Source organism: Otolemur garnettii, unplaced genomic scaffold (genome assembly GCF_000181295.1).
Source record: "Otolemur garnettii isolate 467f Iridium unplaced genomic scaffold, OtoGar3 scaffold00012, whole genome shotgun sequence".
Taxonomy (NCBI): domain Eukaryota; kingdom Metazoa; phylum Chordata; class Mammalia; order Primates; family Galagidae; genus Otolemur; species Otolemur garnettii.
Window position 1 is genome coordinate 297,853 of NW_003852407.1, and position 20,650 is coordinate 318,502.

At 37.9% G+C, this 20,650-nt stretch overlaps 1 protein-coding gene across 1 annotated transcript in view; it reads right to left on the reverse strand.

Annotated features, from left to right (window-relative positions):
- The window catches only part of DCC (DCC netrin 1 receptor), a 685,279-nt gene that overhangs the window by 119,593 nt on the left and 545,036 nt on the right, over positions 1 to 20,650 (reverse strand). The window contains exons 14-15 of the mRNA XM_012801997.1: positions 6,014 to 6,109; positions 545 to 777 (exon numbers count right to left, since the gene is read on the reverse strand). Coding sequence (XP_012657451.1) covers positions 545 to 777; positions 6,014 to 6,109 — 329 coding nt within the window. The remainder of the gene's footprint in view (positions 1 to 544; positions 778 to 6,013; positions 6,110 to 20,650) is intronic.

Consider the following 20,650-nt stretch of genomic DNA (forward strand, 5'->3'; position numbering starts at 1 on the left):
GTGGATTGTGGGTTTTCCTGACCACATGAAAATGTTTGCAAGGCTAAATCAAAAAGTAGATGTTAATGGCTTTGAGTGGTAAAGAAGTTATGAAAAGTATCATCAAGTTGCCTATTCCAGTCGTATTATCTGTAAGGTGGGTCTCTCTGACATCAATAGGGTTCAATTTAGATTCCAATTTAAAAGAAAGATACCAAAATCTACCCAGAAAATTAACATGGAGTCCTGCTATTTTAAAGGGAAAATGACATTCCTTTGAACAGAATCAAATTATTTATATAAACTAAGCACTTTGTGGAACTCAAATAACACTTTGCTGCTCTTCCTGTTATCCTGCCTTGCCTTAGATTGTTTCCTAAAGTACAATTATTCCCACATTGATTTTAGAGATGGGAATCTAATTGACTTATTGAAATGCTTTGCTTTTAAACATAGGGTCACTGAGGCAAAATGACTCATGGCAATCCAGGCAGCATTTAAAGCAATAAATTAAACAAACAGCAGTTCAGTCGAAGTTTCATGCTATCAATTAGAAGAACTTCACCTTATATTTTGCACTCGCAGAAAAGCTGGTCCTCCACCGAACAGTGTAAAGTCGCACCTCGGACGTTTTTTGGTTCTTGGGGACAGAGTTGTCTGCCCAGCTGACCCTCACGGCATCATGGGTAAGAGCCACAGCCTGTACACCTACTGGTGGGAGCATGGGGGTGGAGACATCTGGGACCGAGGTGGGGAAATCATCAATCAAAGGGTAATAATCAACTGGGTCCGTGGGGTCTGGGTTAAAGAACCCACCAAATGAAACAAACAGATACATAAATAAAAGCGTTCCAAAATAAATATCAGTGGTAACACAGCACAATGAGTTAAATGCATGGCAGTAATGATGAAAGGGAACATGAGAAGAACAGAGAAGAATGCAATTAATTCAATAGGAAAACACATCAGAAACAATATTGCTGTATCACAGAAATAATTGAATATGATTTAATCATCCATTTAGAGTGGTTTTATCAATGTGGCTGTCACTTCCGGTTATATATCTCTTAAAGCCCATTCTTTTTTTTGAATGATGCACATTGCTTCTTAAAACATCTAGTAGAGAACTGATCAGTTTTATACCGTATAGATGAAATAATAAGATGAAAAGGAGTTTCTTGTTTATTTCCTCTTACGAATAAATGCTCATCTGACACTTGTTTTTTTGTTTTCACTTCCCCCTCTCTAACTTGATGGGGTTTCTCTCATGCTTTCCTTCTTGCTTCTCTTGTACCTGCATAAATATCTTTTAGGCAAGAAACAAACAGTAAAGAACAAAGCACCCTGACCTGGGCAGCAACCTGTGTATGCTTGTGATTGCCCAAAGGCAGACTGACCAGGTCCACGCAGTCAACATGAGTCAGTTACATATTTGATAATCACATTTCAGATTGCACTTGGCCTGGCAGACTTCCTGGATTGGAATGCTAGGAGACGTGTAGTAGCGTGATTTTATCCACACTCTCGCAGAGTAATTAGGTAAGTGTGCTGTCCTGGCATTCCTATACTTTACATGTATATTCTATTGCTGAATTCTACTTTCCTCATTCAAGTTCAGTGGGCAGATTTCACATGATTTAATGAGAACATGGGATTAACTACCTACAGACTGATGAGATGTGCTCTGAGGGACACACAAGCTTTCATCCATCACAGAAAGGGAATCTGCACGATGACACCTGTGTTTTACAAAATTCTCCAAAGAATCTTGCCATCATTTTTATGCTGGGAATATCAGAATCAGAGGGCACTTCTTCTGTGGCCATAGTAATAGTTAAATTTTCAACTTTTTATTTTATACTTGAAGACATTTCATGCTTTAAAAAATTATCTTTATATTCTGTAATATGCATTGTCACTGACAGACCGAGATGAGATAACACAGCTCTGAGGCTGGGCATCTGATCACATGGGGGGAGCTGAGACCTACTCTCACACACAATGTCTGCGGCAGTGGACGTACAGAGTTTATATTTTTAAACAGCCTAGTTCAAAGCAGAGTGGCTACTGGCTGGTTTCCCTTTGTCCATTTTGAACGTCTATCCTCTATTCATCGCTCTCTTTTCCAATGAATTATTTAGTAGTTTACTGGTCTGTGGTCTTTGGGGCCAAATATAAATTAAAAAAAAAAATAACAAAAGGAAAAAGGAGAAAGAGAGGGCGAGAAAGAGAGAGAAATTTGTGTTTAAAATTTAATGACAGAGCTGAGGCTTTCTGTATTTCCTTTGATGTCTCTTTTTATTAAGGGCTCCTTTAAACCCAAATGGATTTATGAAATGATGAAGGAGGAACAGAAGACACTGCAGCCTCCTCGAGGACCCCAATCATTCAGTTTGTGTAGCAGTGGAAGATGTTTTTGCCAAATTGAAGCAGGTGCTGCCTCCCTGCACTGGTTTCTATTCTTGGCTGGCTTCACAAGAAGAATGCATATACATTTGGGAGAAATAGTATCATTTATAAATTCCTTTTTTGACCTACTATATCAATGAATTACTTTCTTTGCTGTCCTGTCCTTTTGCTTAATCCGGTTTTATTGGTAAACATATTAGCTTAATTATTTTTCACAGGGACTGCACAGAAGATTTGGAAATGTAGAGATTTCAAGAAATGGTGACAGTCAATCCTATTATTTCTGATTTTAAAATAGTATATTATTCATGGCTGTGACTACTGAGGTTCTTGGAGTCAGTTCCAGAATGCTTTTCTCTAATTGCCAGCAATGGTGTTTGTTGGCATTTATGAATGGAAATATGTATATAGTTCAGACATTTCTGCTCTCGGCCAAATTTTTCTTTCTTATTTTCGTGACTTATTGTTTTCAGGTGTTGTTGTTCTACTCAGCACTTCTGTGAGGGCTGTGCTGTTTAATACAATAAGCACTAGGTATACAAACTATTTAAATTCAAAATGATAAAAATTAAATGATTAAAAAAGTCATTTCTTATGATGCACTACTCAGTTTCAAGTGTTCAGAGGTGACGTGAGCCCAGTGTTCACCATATTGGATAGTGCAGACACAGAACATTTCCAGAAAAGCAGAACATTCCAGGAGGGGCCAACACTACTATGAATCTATCTTGTGTATTTTGCTAATTGTCTTTTTCCCCCTCAGGTCACAAGCTATTTGAGTAATTGAATTTAGAGCGTTCTTTTTACACTAAACAACTCTTCCAGATCCTTTTTGTCCCTTCCTCCTTCTGAGTGTCTGATAGGCTGCTGATTTTCAGTGGTAACATTCGAAAGATGAGGAAAAAGTTTTAAAGAGGACAAAATATAGCCCCCAAATGTTGGCAACCAAAGAAAAATATTCAATTCAGATGTTCTGGTAGGAGCCCATGAATTTTTGGTTATGATGCTATCATTCAAAATATGCTTTAAAAATAATAGCACAATTTCACAGTTAGATTGTATTTCATTTAAGCATTGATAAAAAATCTCATAATAAATCTATTCCAAAGACAGATTTCATTATTCTCCTGATTGGTACTTGCTTCCCTCCCTTCCCCAGGCTCAAAATGTTTAGTTCTTGTAAAAATAACAAATGAATGGCCTTACACACAAAAATGAAACTTTTAATGCCACTTGGCCAGATGTAACTTCCTACAGCCCCAGTACGGATATTCCCAGTGTGACATGAGGGTCTGGAGCTCACCAACATCTATGAACAGAAGGCTTCCCAGTCTGATGCTATTCTAGCTTGGTGCTCTTTTTTTTTTTTTTTTATTGTCTATGATATATTTTGTATCTACTTTATGCTGGCCTTTTGAAAATCACTTCTCATGGGACGACTTCCCAGAACTTAGAGACAGAGAGTATCTTTTATTGACAGAGTTCCTCCTAGAACCCTAACCTTTGATTCTGTGCATTTGTCCTTTGTTCTTCATGATATGTGGAAACACAATACAATAATTCTGCCACCTCCTTAAAAAGTGTGTACTTTTCCTTAGTAAAGAACTGGCTTCATGCATTCCTCTTCAACACCTTAACTAGCTTTCCTTCCGTAAGAAAATCCCTCACACAAGGTTCAACTTTGGGAACCATTTCATTTCTCAGATTCACGAAGATTCGAGTCCTATCAGGAACAGAAATTACCATATGGATCACTGTTGTTTTAGCAACCTCTCTGGGAAGGCCATATGCTGAGAATTTAAAAAAATGACAACAGACGCTAAAGGGACGTTGACAAGGCCTCCGACGGTTCTTTCTGGATGACTGACCTTCGCTTGGTTTCACCCCTGCCCCCTTTACTGCTGCTATGACTTTCTGTTTAAAACTGATGTTTGTCACCTCCATGTCCTTCCTTGTGGGCTTTAGTTTTCGGAAGAGAAAAAGAACTTAAAACATCTGACTCCAGTATTGTTTGGTGTGGCCTGATTTCAGGCTCAAAGTAGTCAAGGCAACGAGCAGCCTCTCAGTATTTTCTACCACAGCACACGAAATGAAAGCTACGGGGAACACCGAGGCAGCCAGAGCAGCCTGCCGAATCTCCGAGAATCTTGCTGCTGGCAAAGCAGGAGGAGAAGGGAAAGCAAAACTCCAGGCACCCACCCATCATGTTATCTTTTAGTTTTCATCCTGGACTTCTTTGCTGCTTCTTCCTCCACCTGAAGATAATATATTTGACAGCAAATAGTCTATGGGGTAAGTATTTACCCTTTTGGAGGAGTCATGAGCCCTTTTGGCAACATAAGGAAAGATATAGGCTGTCTCCACACATGCATAAATATGGTGACATGTCTGCAGAACTTCATATACTACTTTAGGCAAATCTTAGACCTTGGTTAAAAAAAAAAAAATGGCCAAAGATTCAAGGAGACAGAAATAACAACTTTGTCTTATAAGAAAATCTTGAAATCAGTAAATTGATGGTATATTCCAGAAATGATCACATAACAACTGTGAATTCATATAGCGAGGTAGTCTACAAATGCAATGTGTGCATTTGGAAATGAGCTGCACAGGCTCACAGAAAGTTGGGCAGCAGCAAAAGCCATAGGCCTTGTTATTTCTTGTCTAACCACTTGCTTCTACTCATTGGGACTTCAAACTCTAGCAATATTTCATGTTCTTTGGTTCTTGCAGTCAAACCTGGCACCTGCTATCTCAGATCCTTTATTCTCATTCATCGCAGGTGAAAATAGCTCTCAAGTAAAATGAGGGCGGAGAGTAGTGGATTTTGGTAGGAGAGCAAGTTTAAAATGTTAATTAGAGCTGAAACTATTGGGAGTTACTTCAAGTTTTCAGACACAGGTCCATGGGGTAGGGGGAGTGGCCACATGACTTTCCAGTGACTCTGAATAACCCCACAGAAGTATTACTTCTTCTTTGTTGGAATAAGGTCGGCTATACTAAAAACATAATAGCCTTCACAAAGGGCTTAGATCTTACTGCCTTATCCATTCCCTTCTCAGCTGCTTGAGTCTTTTTTGCAATTGTGTGCTGCCTTTATATTTCAACTCACACAAGAATACCTAGAGGTAACAAACCCTTGTGTCAGCTACTCCCTTCAATGACCTGTAGGCCCACCTCAGAAAGATGCCACCTATGTGAGTCAACCTAGCCCATACCACTCCAGAAGTCTACCTCACTGCTCTGATCTTAGTTGAAGGGCCTTGTGCAGAGAAGCAAGTGTTTATTTGATCATCTGGAAATCTTTATACACAGACTTTTCTGCCTAAATGGCATTGATTTGAGATAAGCTGCTCAGAGAAGAAAGAGTGGGATTAGGACATGAAAACTTTAAGCCCATATAATGATTAATAGACTGAATTCTTCCCATTTAATTTTGAAAGTGAAAGGGATAAAAAAATTGTGTGCATACACAGAGCTCTGAAGAGGACTACATGCATTCATTTTTGTTTCTTTCTTTGTATTTTGTTTCATTTTGCATTTTTCCATTTATTTATTTATTTATTTTTACCATAACTCAAACCTTGACTGCCTTGTCACAAGAGGACTGAGAATTTTAGCTTACCTGTTATAGATCTGGTGGTGGCACTTTCATAAAGAGGAACTCCTTCTCCTGCGTTGTTAAAAGCTTTTAGGGAGATTACATAATGGGAACTTGACTCTGGAGAAAAACAGAAACAATATGAACATGTAGATTTATTTAGTATACTGAAATACCTAGGGTAAACATTTTCCTGAAAACAAATTTAATATAATCTATTAAGTAAATTGTTGTTTAAAAATGAGTGAGTTGTATTCTGGGAAGAAAGCAACTTCAATCCCCATATGAACCACTAGATAGAAAAGCAAGAGCATTTAGATATTTACTGAAAAATTAAGTGATAAATTATGTCCTCAAATTCTAAAGTACAAGTGGATGTGGCCAATCAATAGTCATGTAACTGTGTGCTATCCACGTCTGTGTAAGAAAAATCAAAGGAAAGCATCAAACCTGAAAACAGAATAATTCTAAATAAATATCAGGAAATGCTGGCGTGTGCTGCAGGGGATTCTGAAGAGAGAAAATATAAATGCTTAAAGTGACCTGCAGTTTCTTCTCCAGGGCAGAGACCAAACTGGGAACAAACTACTGAGAATCGATGCAAAATCTGAACAAGACTGAAGTCATATAAATGAGGGGGAAAGAAAGTCCAGATAAAGGTAGGAGAGAAAAATAACCACAAGAGCTGGGAAAGCAAGCAATAATACTTTTTAGTCCATTTCAGGGATTGGAGAACTCATCTGTAATGGACCTGATAGGAAATATTTTAGCTTGGAAGGTCACATATTTATCTCTGTTTGTTTACAAATCTACACAAATGTAAAAACTTTTTCTGGGATTCTTATACAGACAGGCCCTAGACCAGATTCCACCCACAGCCTGTAGTTTGCAGAACCCTGGTCTAATAAAAACAACAGGAAAGGGAGCGCTCTGTATTTAGAAGAGCTACTTGAACTTCTGGAAATGCAAGGAAACAAGTCACATAAATGTGAGCAACAAAAATTTTTTGAGGTAAAATTCCCTACCAAATTACCATGAGAACAAAATTAAGAGGGGAATATCATTCTTATAGATTAAGTACCAAAAAGAAAAAAAATCGAAAGTAGAACCAAAGTACCCAAGAAAAATACATCAAAACTGTAATTTACTATTTCAAAATGAACCAAACAACATTAAGAAAACAATGCCAGATATGATGAAAGAGTAACATAAATCAGAAAAACTCAGAAATGAGGTGGCATGACTCAAGGAAGAATTATATATGTAAACTAAAAACAATTTTCAGAATAAAGGGTAAGTTTATGGACAAATATATAGAAATGAAAAATGCACAAACCCCCAAAAAGAAATATAGAAGAATAAATAAAAAATTGGAGAGAAAGAGACAATATTAAAGTTGGCAAGGAAGATATAACACACGGATAATAGGAGGTCTTAAAGAAGAAAGCCAAGGGGGAGAGAGAAAAAAGTAGATACTAAAAAATGTAATTAAAAAAAAATTTTGTTGTCTTAAAATAATCTTTTAGACATTCCGACCAAAAAATATGACTTATAAGGGAATACATTGGATATTATCAAGGTTTTTGACAACAACATTTCGTGCTAGAAAAAGCTGGAGTAATTAACTTTAGATATACAACATAAGAAAATTATAATCCAAATAATTTGTGGAAAAAAAAGTTAATATGAAGGGTACAGTTGACATATCAATCTGCAAGCAATTGGGTAATACTGTTCTCTGATCCTATAAAGTGAGCTTTAGACATACCAAGTGACCAAAGGAGACATCAAGCTAATAGCTAACAGGTGAATAAATAAATGAACTCTCACCAAGAGGAGGTTAAGAGGGAGGGACTATTTTTTAGTGGTTACAAGTTCTGTATTGTAGATACAGTACTATTGTAAGACAAAATTAAGGGAGAATAGGGACATTGTATGCAAAAATAAATGCTTCAGTAATGATTCATGATAATACCTTTATTATTATTTTGAGATGAACATAATATGGGTAAAGCAAATAACAAGTTTTTATTCAATCATCCCCTGTGTCCTTCAGAACCAGATTCTTGGTGTAGACAAAAGGACATAGAGACGTAATACAGAAGAGGTTAAATAAAGTCTTATGTTCCCTAAAATTAAATTGCAAAAATAACTTTAAACTCAAAAAGTATTCTCTCTCTCTTCTAGCTCTGTTCACTAAAAAGGACTGGAACAGGGGTTCAATAGCTACAAACGTCCCTCGCACACAGAATACAGTTTAGAAGAAAATACTTCCTACATAAGAAACAAGGGCTTCTGGCAGGGCAGGTTGATTCCTGGTCTCAAGCAGGAAATGTACCAGTTGAACCTCAAACATCTTGACATATTAGCTAGGAAGGAAGCAGCCAAAAACTAATAAAATCATGTCAAATGGATTTGGGGGCCAATTTGAAGAGGCTCCCACAGATAGACATGTGTGATAATCTGAGTTCACATAAGCAACTGCAATGTTTTAAAACCCATCAAATATATATAAATGCATAAATTTACAAAGATTTTAAAAGAGCAATAATATCTGAGGTTGTGAGCTCAGAATATAACTCTAGCAAGCATTAATAATTGCTGAGGTCAAGAGAGACAACTGGACATTCTGTACCTCCTGATGAGAGAATGCACTACCCACTAGTATCTTGTGAAAGGGATCAAAACTGCTCAGTCTGATCAAGTCTCTGGATTGAAATGCCAGTTTGCAGAAAACAGGGCAAAGAAACATGCTGAACTTCAATCTACAACACCTCATTAAACCATATACTTGTTGCATGTGGTTTTCTGTACTTGGGTGTTATAGTAAACAAAAAAGGCATTAAAAACAAGTAAGTTTATTTCTGACAGGGATCTATGAAAATTGATGACATGGATTTTTCTTCATAAAACCAGTATGTGACCTAAGTATTAGTGTTAAAGATACTGACATTCTAAATCACAATCACCCAAGAGACACATGCAGCGAGAACAAGATAAGTTTATCTAATATATCCAGACAGCTTCTATTCAGTGAATTGTTTCCCTTCAAAAGGGGGATATTTCTTTTTTGAAAATGTATGTTGTCAAACTAGTTCACTAATGAAATAATCAATCAACAAGTGTTAAATGCTCTTTGAGATCCAAGACTACTTGTAAAAGACCAACCTCAGTTTTCAGATTTGTAACATATTGCTGGGCAGAGAAACAATAAAAAATTATGTAAAATTAAGCAGTAGAGAAGGTGATAGAGCTTATGAACACTACAGATTTACAGACGTGAAAAACTAGCTGAGGAATTTGTATTCAAAGAAGACTTACAGCCGATACAGACATTTAACTATGGCCTGTGAAGAGGAGTAGAACAGAGAGATAGAAGGATAATGGGAGACAGAAAACTTCAGAGAGATCCAAGGAAAGGGATGGAAATATATTTAGGTAGGTCTCAAAAATACCTTTTTACTGGAGAAATTATTCTCTCTGGTTATGGCAGTAGAGACTAAGTCTGATTTTAAACATATGATTCACTTGAGCAACAACAATGTAAACAAACATTTCATTTGCTCTGAACTATATGAGATTTTTTTTTTTCTGGTTCAAATTTCATTTGGATCAACCTAACACATCTACATATCTGCACTTATCTGTATTCATCAAGGGAGTGAGAAAGAGATTAGAAATTCCAAACTCAAATGCTCAGGAGTTAGGTTTTGTATGTGTTTTCATAGGTTAGTTTAGTTTAGTTTAGTTTTTTTTTTTTTGTCAGCGAGAGATAGAGGAAGAGCAGAGAGAGAGAGAGAGAGAGAGAGATTTGGTCACAGTGTATGAGAAACAACAAGGCTGAGAGCTGGAAGGCATAATGAATTTAGTGTTTCACCTTCGCTGCCTTCCAGTTCTGCTTATATCTCCTTGACCAATACTTTCTGTAAAAGCTTCTGTAATGTGACTGCCTTATTGGCCTCCAGTCTGGAAATGCCAAAGGAAAAAAAAAGAAAGAAAATTTTTAAAAAATTACCTTAACTGGTTCATTCTCATTTCACTGGTTTGCATTTTTAAGTTAATGTGATTGCCATGTGGCTGCTCTTGAGCAGTGCTCCTCATTTCCTGATTCCCCTGGCCCCATAAATGCGGGACAACTGTCATTCCGATCTGGACTCTTGCTAATACTGATACCCATCAAATCTCTAGTTGTTTGAGAGATTCTTTTACTTGATGTTCAGCCATGGGACAGAGCATGCCAACAAAGAGACTGGAGCTTTCTAAGTTAGTAGCTCCTGGGTGAATGAATTACACCGTTCACTAAATTACACAAATCCCAACCATGTTTAGAGGATGTCAGCCTTAAAATTAAATTAAAAGTACTGACAGCTTAAACCTGGGAAAGGAGAAGAGATTTGCAACGCAGTTGTAGATGGTATAAGAATATTACTTAGGGATAGGAGGGGTCTTGAAGATCTTTTTTGTTTGTTTGTTTGTTTGTTTGTTTTTATTTTTTGCAGTTTTTGGCCTGGGCTGGGTTGGAACCTCTGGTATATGGGGCTGGCACCCTACTCCCTTGAGCCACAGGTGCCACCCTCTTTGGATCCAATATTTTCTTATTGTTAAGTAGTAATTTGAGGCTCAGATGAGTTCACTGGTTTTTCTAAAGTAACACAAAATGACCCAGGTAATCAAAGGCCTGTGAAGACTCCACAACCCCTTTCACTGCCTTTTTCAAGGAGCTTTCCTTTATGCTTTTCGTAAGTTACTTGCTTGTTAACATCTTCTGGGGTCTTTCTGGACTCGATACTATGCTTTTGTCAGGTTGCATTCTGGACCTAGTGAGGAAATAATTCTAACATTTTTTCCAGCCTCCATAAAACTTGATCCAATTGAATATACCTGAACAACAAAGGAAGTATTACTCATTTACTGGTTAACTGGTGGGATGTATTGCTTTGATCTCCCTTTATATCATGATGGAGGCACCTTATTCGAAACCATACTGAAGGGAGAAGATGCTTTAAGGGTGAATTAAAAAAGCAAAAGGGAGTGAAGGTTTTCTCTTTATGCTTAATAAGAGTGTAATTTTCTAGCACGCCACTAGAGAGCAATGTGGAACTATTTTCCCGCACATGCTCAGAGCTCTTAAACTTTACAATCAGCAAATCACAAAAGAATTGCCTAGAATTGCTCCCTCCGTAGAAGCATCAAATGAGTTAAACACATTTAATATTGTCGTGATGAATTCCAAATGAATTAATCATTAATTATGGCCAGACCCCTTTGTTCAGGAATGCACTTAATGACAATTATGACAGTAAATTTATTTTTTTGTATTTGCTGAAATGTTGCAAATACATAGGCTTGAAAATTTATCAATTGTCTCTGCAAAACGAAGCTCAGCAGCCTTTCCTCGCTGGAATTCGCTGTCATTGAATCCTACGGAAACAGTGTGGATTCGAGAGGATGTCGATGGGAGTTACTTTTAATTATGGATATTGTGAATTATTCCACAGATTTGGAATTATTGATCAGCTTTTCATCATTTTTATTAACTTTTCTTATAGAACGTATCAGTTTGGGATAAAGAAAGCTGAGGAAATACTCAATGACTCTTTGAGCACCTACAATAGGTGGTTTTTGGCCAGTATCTTCTGTGTGGCTAGGAAAAGGAGAATGGATGCACATTAAAATTGATTGTAGAGGTTGAGAAAGACAAAGAATGAGTAATCAGGAGAAGCCCTGGTTCTCCTTCCTCAGAGACATCATAGGTGGGAGACTCATTATTCTAAGAGCTTTTGTTAAATCTTCCCTGAAGGTAGGAGATGAATGTGGCTCTCTGGTGCTGAGGGAATGAATCAAGAGACTTGCAGACAGGTCTTGGGGCTAGATCAAGATGCTATACTTGATAATGAAGCCCAGGAAGAACATCATTATTTTTAATTAATATTTTCTATGAATTAAATTTCAGTGGCATGTGCCAGATTGACAGCCCATGGTCCTTTATTCATTACCGATGATCTACTTCACTCAGTGTCCCCATTCATGCCAAGTGCTTTTTGGGGTCCCATCTCTATGTCCCTGCATCTTTTGCCCTCTCTGTTAGCATTGCCAAGAAGTCAATTAGAGAAAATTAGAATGGTAGCTGTTTTGCTAATGCAGATACCTGCTCATTGCAACGAACGGGGATAGTCCACCATAGAATATAGGCCACTGGAATGCTGTCAGATGGTAAATATTACTGGATACTTTTGACCCCACCAGACCTGAACTGTTTAATTACGTATAATGGGTGGAGAACAAATATAGCTGATTGCATTGATTTCTCAAAAAGATGAACAATATATATTTGAGAAAGACACGATTTATAAAATACGTTCACTTTTGTTTCATTACATATGCTCCTGTGTAAACTGAATTAATACCTAATTTAATTAGCACCCTAAAAAGGATTTTCTTTCTTCTTTTTCCAGGAATAATATCCAAAGAATGGTCAGATTATAACATGATTTGCTTATTAACCAGTCCTGTAGATGCTGGCCGCTCACCTCTTCAATGTGAAAAAGCATTTGAGTCCAAGGAAGAAAAATTAATTTTTCTTTAATCTACTAAGGTCTATTACCAGAAAGGAAATTAGGTAGAAACAAACTTAATAAGGAATGTTTCAGGCTAGGTAGACAGGAGGCACCTAACAAATATTTGAGGAATTGATGAATGTATGAGGCACAGAAAGGCGAAATTACTGACTGAAGGTCAACGAGCAAGGCCCTAATCAATTTGAACATGGAATTCATATTTCTTGATCCCTGATTGCAGGTTCTGATATCCACAGGTGCACGAAAAATGAATCCGAAGACACTGACCAGCGCTTCCCACTCTCACTCACCTACGCACTCAATTCTTCATCCATTCATGTATTCATGCTCTCATTAATTACCATTGTATTTTTGCATAAGACATGGTTATGAGTGCTCTAGTGTACATAAATATGAAAAAAAATCAAAAATAAAAAAAAATCTTATTTCCCCTGATAAAGCTTTTTAAATTAAGAAACTGTTGGAGGTTTAAAAAAATCAGAGTGAAGTGTTCTGGTATCAGAGCAGTTTTGTGGAGAAGGTGGCCGTTTTCCTGAATCCCTTGATGAACAAAGGCTTAGGGGAAATGGGTTGAATAAACAAATGCAAGGGGACGGGTCATAGCGATTGCAGCATCACGCACATTAGAATCAGAACTTGCAGACAATGGTAACAATGCCTCCTCTTCCTCTCTTTAATTCCTCTTCCTCCCAGTAGTAACATTTGTTGGATATCTAATTAGGCCCTTTAACTACTTCACATACCTTATTTCATGCAATCCTTACCTTAATCCAGTGTCTGGCATAACGCAGAGAGTCAAAAATATGAAATATTTCTGAATGCATGAATATATCTCATTTTTTATTAGGTAGCTGATTGCTATAGTTTTTATTAGGTAGCTGATTGCTATAGTTTTTAAATAAGATGGGTTTGGTCAGGAATTAAAGAGGAAGCTCGTCTTTTTATAAATGACCGTGACCCTCGCTCTCCTCCCACTTCCTTACTTTTCTCTTTACTTTCTGGTGAAAGTTGAAAACTCAAGTCTCCAGTGCAACAGTGTTGAAAGAAGCTTTAAGAGCCGACTAGGTCATGAGTGCTCTGCCCTCCTGTGTGGATCAATGCTGTTATTGTGAGTGGGTTTGTTACTGCAGGAGTGGTTTCCTGATGAAGCGGATGAGGTATTTCCTCTTCCCCCCTCCCTCCCCATCCTCTCCTTCTCTGTCTGTCTCTGTCTCTCTTTCCCTCCCCTCTCTCCCCTCTGCGCCCCTCCTCTCCTCTCCTTCTGTCTCCCATTCCCTCTCTCTCTCTCATATGCATGCTGTCTTACCATTCTGTTATCTGTCATGGTGCCCTTTTCAAATGCAGGGACCTAGACTTTGAAGTTTCCAGCCTCTACACTGTATGAAATAATTTTTTTTTCAAAACTTTTTTAATGTATTTATTACCCAGTCTCAGCTATTTTGTTATTCCAGCAGAAAATGGACTAAGACTGTGATGGAATGTCTGATTCCAAAGCCCAGCCTCTTATCCTCTGTCTTACTGGCCTTTCACTGAATACAGGATGTGAGCTGAAGAACATTTTCAACAAGTTTCAAACCGTTCTTTCAGGGAAATTGATTGCTTAGAACTATGTCGTCCAGAAAAAGTGAAAAAGATGTTGAAAGTAGGTACACTGCGGAAGCTATTGTAATCGTCCAGGGACAGATCTCAGAGACCTGACCAGAGCTGGATCACAATGAACGAAGAGCAAAAGGTGGGTGTGAATAGCATGGAGTCTAGATTTGTTTCAAGAGATAACGAAGAAAGGGAAAAATTAAGAGTGCTTCAGACTTTGAGTCAGATAGTGAGAGGGAATTGTTGGTAGGACTTGGAAGCCAAGAGGGCAGTGAAGACTTTTCTGCTCTGCCGTGTTCGAGATGGGGTGGAAAGGTCAGCACAGATAAAATTGTCTGCCTTGGGCTCTGCTCCTGCTGTAAGAGCTGTCTATAAACAACCTGTGGTACAGTGGCCACTCTCTTTGGACCGAAAGAGAGCAGAGCATCTGCTCCAAAATACTCTTCCAAATAATTGCTTCTCCAGTGGGTTTGCACTGAATTAACTAGCCATTTGGGGATTATTCAGACTTAAACTGGAGAGAATCTGCTTTGAGCTGTTGGCTTTACCTTGGTGAGTGCTACCAAATTTAGCTGCTATCTTCCCTCACATTTAGGAAGGGTTCTGGAATCAGAGCAACTTTTTCAAGTGTACCATGCTTTCACTTTAAAAACATTTTTTATCAGTTAACTCAACATTTTTCTTTTTTTTTTTTGAGACAGAGTCTCACTCAGTTGCCCTAGGCACAGTGCTGTGGCATCATAGCTCACAGTAACCTCAAACTCTTGGGCTTGCACACTCCTCTTGCCTAGGCCTCCCAAGTATCTGGCATTACAGGTGCCCACCACAACACCCAGACAGTCTTTTTTTTTTTTTTAAATTAATTTTTAGTAGAGACAGGGTCTCACTCTTGCTCAGGTTGTTCTCAAACTCCTGAGCTCAAGCAATCCATCCTCCTCCCAGAGTGGTCGGATTATAGGTCTGATCACCACGCCAGACAACCTCAACATTTTTACAAAGTAATTAAGGAAGGGATAATCATTACCGTTTTAGAAAAGAAGAGACTACAGGCCAGTTGTGATGATCTCAGTCAGGGGACACACATGTGAGAACTGAGTGCCTTATCTATGCTCAGGTTCACTCCTCCATAGTGTCAGGGCTAAGTTTGGGCTTTTCTCTGGACTATTCTGCAGAGCAGTCTTTGGTCACCAATTAGACCTACACAAACCTTCTCACCTGCTTTAGTCGGTAAGCTGTGCTTTGGCAGAGAGCCCTCCGCCTCAGAGAAATGACTGAATAATGCTTAGATTACAAAGCACTGCAAGCAGCTTACAAATGGAGCACTTAATGAAATGTTTTTTGAGCAGCGCTTTACATCAGAAAATTAACCAGAGACAATATAACCAAACACTCAGGTTTCCTTTTTTTAATTCATGGTTCTCAAAAAAGACTGAATTATTTCTGCTTCTGTTTGACCACCTAAGAACTCAGTAAGAAACACAAATACTATTCGTTCATTAATCAAAACAAACAAATCATTTCTTTAGCTTAAAACGTCAGCCAAGTGGACTCAGCAACTTAAATACAAAATTAAATAAGATGGGTTTGGTCAGGAATTAAAGAGGAAGCTCGTCTTTTTATAAATGACCGTGACCCTCGCTCTCCTCCCACTTCCTTACTTTTCTCTTTACTTTCTGGTGTCTTCTTTTCCTTGCTCTCCTGACTCCCTCTTTGGTGTTTCTGGGAGAGAGGAAAGAGTGAAGGAAGCAGAAGAGCATAGAGATCAGAAGACACGAATGAGGATGCTGAGGATATGAATACAGAGAGGCTGGGGAGGGAATATTGTTGTTCACGTAATGCTGGGAGCACTTGTTCACCAGGACCGGCAGCACCAGGTGCCAACCTCGAAGTGCTCTGCTGCACTTATCCTCACAGGAACCCCAAGAAGTGGATACAGTGATTGTCCCCGTTCCCAAATGAGGAAACCAGAGAGCTCATTAAGTAGCAGGGCTCAGATACGATGCCAGGTCTGTCCTACTTTCCAGTCTACCCACCGGTCACTACAGGATGAATCCTGAGTAGGTCAAGTGGCCCCAAATGGTTTGTACCCTCTTTGAAATGGGGAAGTATAAATAATGACAACAGACAGAAAGAAGTCACAGTGTGTTAGTGTGTGTGAGGGTGACTATCATTTTATACTTGGATTTGACCTTTTCACTCAGCAGGGGTCTGAGGTTGTGCTTGGGACGCTCATGTGCAGTGAACCAGGCTGCACAGTTTCCTGCCTTCATCCAATCACATCTCTGTTACCAGAATGCTGACTTCTAATCACCAAGGATGGCAGTTAGATGATGCTTAAAGACTCAGGGAACATTCAGCCTTCAGTATGTAGAGTAGAACCTCCAAAGCTGGCCACCTCCCTACACTGACCACCTCCTTAAGCTGACCTGATTTTTATAGACTGGACATACACCCTATGTAAGTATCAGTCCAGCAGACCTCATTCTTTATGCTGACCACCTCTGTATGTTGACCACTGTGTTACTGGCCCTGGGCAGTCAACTTGCAGAGGTTCTACTGTATTTACTTCTAATCACAGTTCTCACTTATTTGTGTGCTGCTGCTTCTGCTTCCTTCCTTGTTCTCATAGTCCCATTTACGGTGATCCACTAGACACTGTTATACACCATTTCTCCATCACGCTTTCTGTGATGATGGGAATTTCTCCAACTTTGTTGTCCAATGTGAATACCAGTTACTAGTCACAGTAACTGCGGTTGAGCATTTACAGTGTGAGTAGCACAACTGCAGAACTGACTTGTTTTTATTTTATTTAATTTTAATAAATTTAAACAGCCACATGCAGACAGTGGGTTCCATGTCGGACCTGAAAGGAGCTGTGTTTTCCTTACTCCCCTGTGGTGCTGTCACTCACTAAGGGCTGGACAATGCCAAGGGCCAAGGGCTACTGCAGCACTTTCAGTGTAAAAGTTTCCTGTTCCTATTTCTCCATTTTTCTCTTTAAATATAAACTCACTACATCTATGCTCTACGACTTTGTAGCCTAGGTCCTAGTTTAATTTGAATAGGTTTCATACATACATCAGGCTTGATGATAACAAATACACAGCATTTGCCTTATCTGATTCGATTTCTCACATGTGACCTAATTCACTTCTTTCCTCATGGCGCAATGATTACGTTAACTGATGAAACTTCTAAGTACTCCTGGGTTTCAATTCTGTGCTCTCAACTTTGGAAGTGTTTTGCATTTGAAAACACCTTTGACTCAGGAAAATATGATTAGATGAAAAAATACTTTGTTAGTAATGGAAAGAGACATGAAATTAATAATTCTAAGGTGGCTGTAAAATTGAACTCATTTTTAACCTTGTGCTTTAATAAAACATGGAGAAATGAAGTTAGAATTATGAGGTAAAAATATAGACCTGGTAAAAATAATAACTACCAGTAATTAAAGTCACAAGTAACAGGAGTGTGATCATAAATAAATATAGCTTCTAATCTAGGTTCTCAAAAAAATCAACTAGTATTTTAGTTACACACTTGGTTTATCTTGAGGTAATAGATGGGGAAGAGAGAAAAAAAATTAGATGCAATTAAATGGATTTAACACGAACTAAGCCAAGAAGCAACTAAGTGTAAGCATCAGTAGCAATATTCAGATCTATGGGTAACGTTCATGGTAGAAAATGCTGTCAACATCAGGAATCCAGGGAAGTCAAATGCCACGGAATAATTATGGGTCCCTGCAAAATATATTCCCTTATAACATTATTGGTATATGTTTGGATTTTAATAGAGAATTCTGTGTATAACTGCTTTAAATTGACCTAAATTTTTATCATTTATTCATTTATTTATTTATGAGATAGAGTCTCACTGGGTAGAGTGGTATAGTTTGCTAGCTCACAGCATCCTAAGAATAATTAACCTAAATTTTAGTACTTCTGCATATTTGGAAAATTCTGCAAAAGACTACAAACAAAATGATGAATAGCAACTTATCCAATTGTGTGGGAGACAAAGTGGCAGCTAGGCTGGGCTTTCTTCACCCTCTTGTTTCGTGTGAAGGGGGAAGAAGGAATGTAGCAAGAGAAGATTTGAAGATACAAACTTAAAAGGGGCTACAAGACAGAAAGGGGTCTGACCTTGCTGAATTCACAGAGCCCCTGGCTTTCAGTGGGATCACAGAGCTCTAAGGATCAAGGCTTAGAAGCACAGAGTTATGCAAGACTGATTTCTCCCCAAGGAACAACAGGAGAGAAGAAAGGCACAAGAATTGGAATTAGACACACCTAGGTTTGAAACGGATTTTCTGAACAGATACGTATTCTTGGGTTCTTAAGCTTCATGTTTGTTTGTCTTCTTTAATTTGTAAAGGTGAATTATATAATCACTATCTAAGCTATATAGTTGTTAGTAATATTGAAAAATAACTAGATACTGGATTGACATTCAATAGGCAGTATTGGTCTTATTAATATTATGATGTATGTTGAATGTTCCTCCCCATGACGATTCATTACAGATTTAACTAAAGAATCCTAACTTTCTTTTCAATTCCTATTCCATCTTTTAAAATTCGTAAGAACAATTATCCTGGTGTAGACTTCACCACTTGCGTGCCAACAGAGTAACTTCGAGAATCACCATTCACCTAATGCTTTGTGGGTTACAGGGGGAAATGCAGTTGTGTTTCTGACTAGTCGTGATCTCTCCTTCTGACACTCTCCAGCCCCACTGCTTTGAGGAGCGAGGACTGAGATGATACCTCTGACAAGATGAACTGGCCTGGGAAGAACTTACAAAGCAAGAGATGTCCCTGGGGTTTGCTCCAGGCTACACTGAGTACATCATTTAAGGGAGAAACAAAGCTTAAAACAAGCTGCAAATAGAAAGATAATCTTGCCATTTTTAGACAGCTTTTTAAAAACTGAAACATCCCTTTATAACTTCTTGCTCATCTTATTTATAACGCTTGGCCTTTAATCACTGTTGGTTGTTTTATTAAATCGAATCCACCAATAAAATATTTATTTCAATAAAGGATTTCAAAAGGACATGCTATGATTCCTAAAAGTCTTTCCTGATAAGAATTTCAAAAGACCTTCCAGACAGCAGGGTCAGTGGAATGAGTGTTTAGCCTTCTAAAGAAACAATTCAAATGAGGCAACACTCACTTGTTTCTATAAATTTTATTCAGTTGGTTAAGCATGAATCAAAAGATGAGTAAGAAAATGGAGGACTCAAATAATAAGCCAACTGGATCTAATAGATATATACAGAGCACTGTACCCAACCTCAACAGCACACGCATTCTTCTGATTTTCTAAGACAGCCCATACAGCAGGCCACAAACTGAATTTCAATAGATTTTAAGAAATAGAGATTATACAGAGTATCTTCTCTGTCCACAATGGGGCAAAGTTAGCAATCCCTAACAGAATTAAAACGGAAAGAATTATAATCTGTGGAAATTAAACAATACACTTTTAAACAACCGACATACCAAAGAAGAAATCACAGGGAAATTAGGAAATACTTGGAGATGAGGGAAAATGAAAGCACAACATCCAAAATATTTGGGATACAGTAAAAACATTGCTGGGGGAAATTTACAGCTATCAATGCTCAGATGAAAAGAGACAAAGATCTCAAATTAGCAATCTAACTTCACAACTTCAAGTAGAAAAAGAGGAAGGAAATAAACCTAAAGCTAAATAAAACAGGAAATAGAAAATCCACAGAAAATATCAACAAAACCCAAAGTTAGTTCTTTGGAAAGGCAACGAAATTGGAAAACCTTTAGCAAAATGGGCTAAGGAAAGACAAAATTCAAATTACTAAAATGAGGAATCAAAATGGAAACATTACTACTGATTCTACAGAATTAAAAAGCACTGAAGGAAAGTACAATGATTGACTATAAACAGAACATTGTTGGTGCTGTTTTTGTTTTTTGGTCTTGAGTTTTGGGAGTTCTCTATATAGTCTGGGTATTAATCCCTTATCAGACATATGACTTACAAATATTTTTCTCACACTAAGGTTTTCCTTTTTACCTTCTTGTATATTTTCTTAATGTACCCATTTTAAATTTTTTTATGAAGTCCAATTTATTTATTGTTTTCTTTTGTTGCTTAGCCAATCCAAGGTCATGAAGCTTCTGCTATATATTTTCTTCTGTGAGTTTTATTGTTTTGGGACTTATTTTTAGATGTTTAACCCACATTGAGTCAATTTTTATATATGGCGGTAGGGAAGAATCCAACTTTTAAATAATTTCTGAGTTGATACCTTCAAAACCATTAAATCTGGTAATGAGCCAATTGAGTTTCCATCCTTGGGTTTAAGTGTTAAGGCTTGTTCAGGAACTAAAAAGCTTGGTGCTTTCCCCTGCCCCAGGAGACAGTTCAGAGGGAGCTTGTGTGATATTCAGCACAGTCCATCAAAGAGAGGAATATTGTGGTGAGGCTCTCCAGAAAAC